Source organism: Natrix helvetica (assembly GCF_964273705.1).
Source record: "Natrix helvetica genome assembly, chromosome: Z".
In the NCBI taxonomy this organism is placed as follows: domain Eukaryota; kingdom Metazoa; phylum Chordata; class Lepidosauria; order Squamata; family Natricidae; genus Natrix; species Natrix helvetica.
This window is the reverse complement of record NC_138554.1, coordinates 31960359-31965053: the sequence shown is the minus strand read 5'-3', so window position 1 is coordinate 31965053 and position 4695 is coordinate 31960359. Positions and strand designations below refer to the sequence as shown.

Below are 4695 nucleotides of genomic sequence, written 5' to 3'. Positions count from 1 at the left end.
CAGTTTGAAAAAGACCATGGAAGTCTTCTAGTCCAACCCCATGCTCAAGCAGAAGAGTCTGTACCATTTCAAATAAATCACTGTCCAGTGTCTTCTTAAAAACCTCCAGTGTTGGAGCTCTCATAACTTTTGAAGGCAAGCTGTTTCACTGGTTTTTCTCACCATTATGAAATTTCTCCTTAGTTCAAGGTTGTTTTTCTTAGTTTGAAGTTTGTCTTGTCTTTCAAGAAGAATCAATAAAGGCTACACATCCCATCTTGCAAATCATGGAGGGAAAAATGAGTTACATTGAGCAGCCAGATAATCTCAAGGAAATTCTGCACTTTTTCACCTTATGGATTTTTCAGTGAAGTGAATGTACTAAATTACCATCTTGCTATGATTGATTCCTAGGTGTAATAGCAGGTTTAAACATATTACACAATGCAGCTTGAATCTCTCTGTTCCTCATAGTATAAACAATGGGATTAATCAAAGAAGGAACAACAGAATACAATACAGTGATAACTGTTTCTACATTTGAAGGGGAGAAAGAAGGTGGTTTTAGTAAATTAGCACTTGCAGTGCAGACAAACAAGGAGACAACAATAAGATGTGGAATGCAAGTTGAAAAAGCCTTATTTTGTCTTTGAGAAGGAGGTATTCTAAAGACAGACTTGAAAATATGAACATAGGAAATAATTATGAAACCAAAGCAAGGAAAGAGAACACTAATTAAACTGAATAGGATAAATCCAACTTCAATGAGATATGAATTGTCACAGGACAATTTCAGAAGTTGTGATACATCACAGAAGAAATCATTGAGAACATTGGAGCAAAAGTTGATGACAAAGGTGCCACAAGTGTGCAAGGCTGAATAAAGAACAGCACTTATCCATGCAATGACTGCCAACTGCAAGCATGTCTTCCTGCCCATTATGATTTCATAGTGCAATGGGTCACATATAGCAATGTATCTATCATATGCCATGCCTGTGAGAAGGAAGAAATCTGACATTGCAAAGAACAATAAGGAATATACTTGTGCGATGCAGCCAGAGTAAGAAATATCTCTGCTGTTCATGAAAGCATTTATCATAGCTTTAGGAATAGTCACAGAAATAGAGCCAAGGTCTGTAATAGACAAATTCACTAAAAAAAAGTACATGGGTGTATGGAGTGGATGGTGGAGGAACACTACTAAAATGATGAGAACATTTGCTATTAAGGATGTTATATAGATCACTAAATACAAAATGAAATACAGCATATTTCTCTCCACTTGATCAGAAAAACCCAACAGAATAAAAGAAGAGATGTCACTTGCATTCAGCATTTTTTTAAAATTATGTTTATTGTATTGCTGTAGAAAAGGTAAAAATAATTTCAACTGATCAGGTAGTAGTTATGAACAGCACTAATATTAGTGAAAATTGCAGTTAAAAAATGATGGATCTTCCTTTTTTCATATCTAAAACATAGAACAAAAATATAGTTTAGATTTTTCAGATGCATACAGGGCTTTTTAGTTTCCATCAATGGTTTAGTCATAATTTTAAAACATATCTGTTGCAAAATACATTATAATGTGCTGTAACATTTTTCCTTCTTTCAATTAAGAAGGATTTAATGAAATCTTTTCTAAATGTGGAACCAATTTTAATGCAAAAATGCTACCATTATATTAGACATTGATCATATTTCAAAAAAGAATTAATATCAAGAAGGATAGGAGCGATGGCACTGAGAGAATGACTGCACTGATTGGAATGTTTTTGCAGACTTGGATGAACTCACAGATACTGTAACATCATATGTCGTTTTTTTGTGAAGACCTATGTGTGCCGACCAGAAACCTGCAAATATACAGTAACAATAAACCTTGGTTCATACTAAACTTAAGCAGCTACATTGTACCAAAGAGGAAGCCCACAGAAAAGGTGATAGAATGCTGTAGAATCAGGCCAGAAATGTATTAACAAGGGAGGTCAGAGCAGCAAAAAAAAAAGTGACTCTGAAAAGCTAAGGAATAAGTTCTCAAGGAATGAACCAGCAAACATGGGAAAAACTCTTCAAAATATCACCGCAACTCTTCTTACCATGCTGAAGGAAATCAACAACTGGCAAACGACCTGAATGTGTTTTACTGTAGGTTTGAGAGAAAACTACTGCCACTCATCTCCATAATCCCCATCTCAAACACATCAACATCAGCCAAAGCTCCTACAACCTACCCTATGCCATTGGGCCCACCACCTCTGGTGATTACAGAGAATGAGGTGGAAGGTCTATTTCATAGACAAAAGCCAGGAAAACCACCAGGCCCAGTCAAGAACATTCCTCCTTGCTTAAAAGCTTGTGGTGACCAACTGCCCTCCATCTTCACCCACACCTTTAATAAATCTCTAGAGCAGTCATTCTCAACCTGTGGGTCGGGACCCCTTTGGGGGTCGAACAACCCTTTCACAGGGATTGCCTAAGACCATTGGAAAACACATATTGTCGATGGTCTTAGGAACTGAGACACCAATTTTATGGTTGGGGGTCACCACAACATGAGGAACTGTATTAAAGGGTCGTGGCAATGGGAAGGTTGAGAACCACTGCTCTAGAGATATGCTATGTTCTTTCTTGCTTCAAATGCTCTACTATCATCTCAGTGCCAAAGAAAGCCTTCATCAAGGAACTGAATGACTTCAGTCCAGTTGCTCTAACACCTGTAGCTATGAAAACCTTTGAAAGGCTGGTGCTGGCCCACCTGAAAACCATTATAGATCTACTGTTAGGCCCTTACAATTTGCCTACAATAGATGATTCTGTTATATGACTCTGCAGTACATCCTACAACATGTTGACTCTCCAAAGACCTATGCATGGATCCTCTTTGTAGACTTCAGCTCAGCATTCAATACCATCATTCCAGATATTCTTCTAATTAAACTGAATCAGTTAGCTGAACCTGACCACACCTGTAAGCTTCCTAACAGACAGGAAGCAGCAGGTGAAGCTAAGCAAAATCACATCAGATACCTGCACAATTAGCACAGGAGTTCCCGCTAGGCTGTGTATTCTTTCCGCTTCACTTCTCTCTCAACAGTAGAGACCTTCAAGTTTCTAGGTTCTATCATACCTCAAGATTTAAAAAGGACACCTAACATCAAAAACGTCATCAGGAAAGCACAACAAAGAATGTTCTTTCTGTACAAATTCAGAAAGCTCAAACTGCCTAAAGAGCTGCTGATTCAGTTCCACAGAAGAATTATTGAGTCTGTCATCTGCATCTCTATAACTGTCCGGTTTGGCTCTGCAACCAAATAAGACAGACACAGACTTCAAAGGATAATTAGAACTGAGAAAAAACATTTGCTACCAACCTTCCTTCCATTGACGACCTGTATATTGTATGAATCAAAAAGGGGGCTGTGAAAATATCTACAGACCCCTCACATCCTGGACATAAATCGTTTCAATTTATACCCTCAAAATGAAGCTATATGGCTCTGCACACCAGAACAACTAGACACAAGGACAGTTTTTCCCCCGAATGCCATCCCTCTGCTAAGCAACTAATTGCCACAACACTGCCAAACTACTTACTAAGACTGTATTACTATTATTCTTCTCATCCTTCCTAGTGCCTATCTCTTCCCACTTATGGCTATAACCATGTAGCTTGTATCTTTACAATTTATATTGTTTTATTGTTTCCTGGTATGATTTGATTGTTTATTAGTGTCCTATGACTATCACTAAGTGTTGGATCTTATGATTCTTGATGAATGTGTGTGTGAGAGAGGGGGTAGAGAGGGAGACACTGAGAGGATATGCACCAAAGACAAATTCCATGTGTGTCCAATTACACTTGGCCAATAAAGAATTCTATTCTATTCTGTAAGATATAGAGGGAAAAAAGAGAAATTACCTTTCAATGCCATACCTCAATTCATATTGATGATGGCTTCAATAAATCGCTAGAAAAATCATGTTTTCTCAGTATGAATTGGATTATACAGAGAAATTATGCATCTTAATGAAAGCTTTATAAATCTGTCTGTATATACCACAGAGACAAGCACTGTTGAATAAATTCCCAAGAGTTTTCAGTAGCATTGGTACTCTGAAATAGGTCTCTGATTAAAAATGAACTGCCAGATGGTTTGTATTTTTTATAACTCTAATACTAAAATATATTCAGTTTCCTTTGGTGTCCTTGCATGCAATTTGACCCCTTTCTAAGAAAAGGAGCATCTGAAATGATGACCTTTGGCTTTGAAATGGCAGGTTAGACTGGGTAATCAAACACCTTCCTCATTTAAACAGACAGTTTATTCAAATAAAAACATGATGGAGATTTATCCTTACTCATTGTCTATTGTGTTTACACCATGCTCAAGGAAAAAGCAGGCATACAGATGCACAAACAGTCATACATTCAAAACAAATGGTACAAGATATACATATATTGTAGTCTTACTTCTGATGATTATTATATAGTTTTTGGATATGTTCTTGGTTGGGAGAAAAGCCCTAAAATATTAATGTGAAAAAATTGAGCAACACATTCTAATAGCCTAATAGCTCTGCATTGAAACTATCTGTTAATTTATTGTATAGTAACTGTTTACTTTTTGCTATACTTCTTAACTTAAAAAAAAACCTTCCTTCTTTCTTTTCTTTTCCAGGGAAATAAAGGAAAAGTGATGGAAGCAAAGA

The 4695-nt window shown here is 36.8% G+C and overlaps 1 protein-coding gene across 1 annotated transcript; it reads right to left on the bottom strand.

Moving 5' to 3' along the window:
* Positions 1 to 376: 376 nt before the first annotated feature.
* Positions 377 to 1318, bottom strand: LOC309401402 (olfactory receptor 14A16-like; the record flags this gene model as incomplete). Its single annotated transcript, XM_081970470.1, has 1 exon — positions 377 to 1318. The coding sequence occupies one exon, from the start codon at positions 1316 to 1318 to the stop codon at positions 377 to 379; it is 942 nt and encodes a 313-aa protein (XP_081826596.1).
* Positions 1319 to 4695: the final 3377 nt, after the last annotated feature.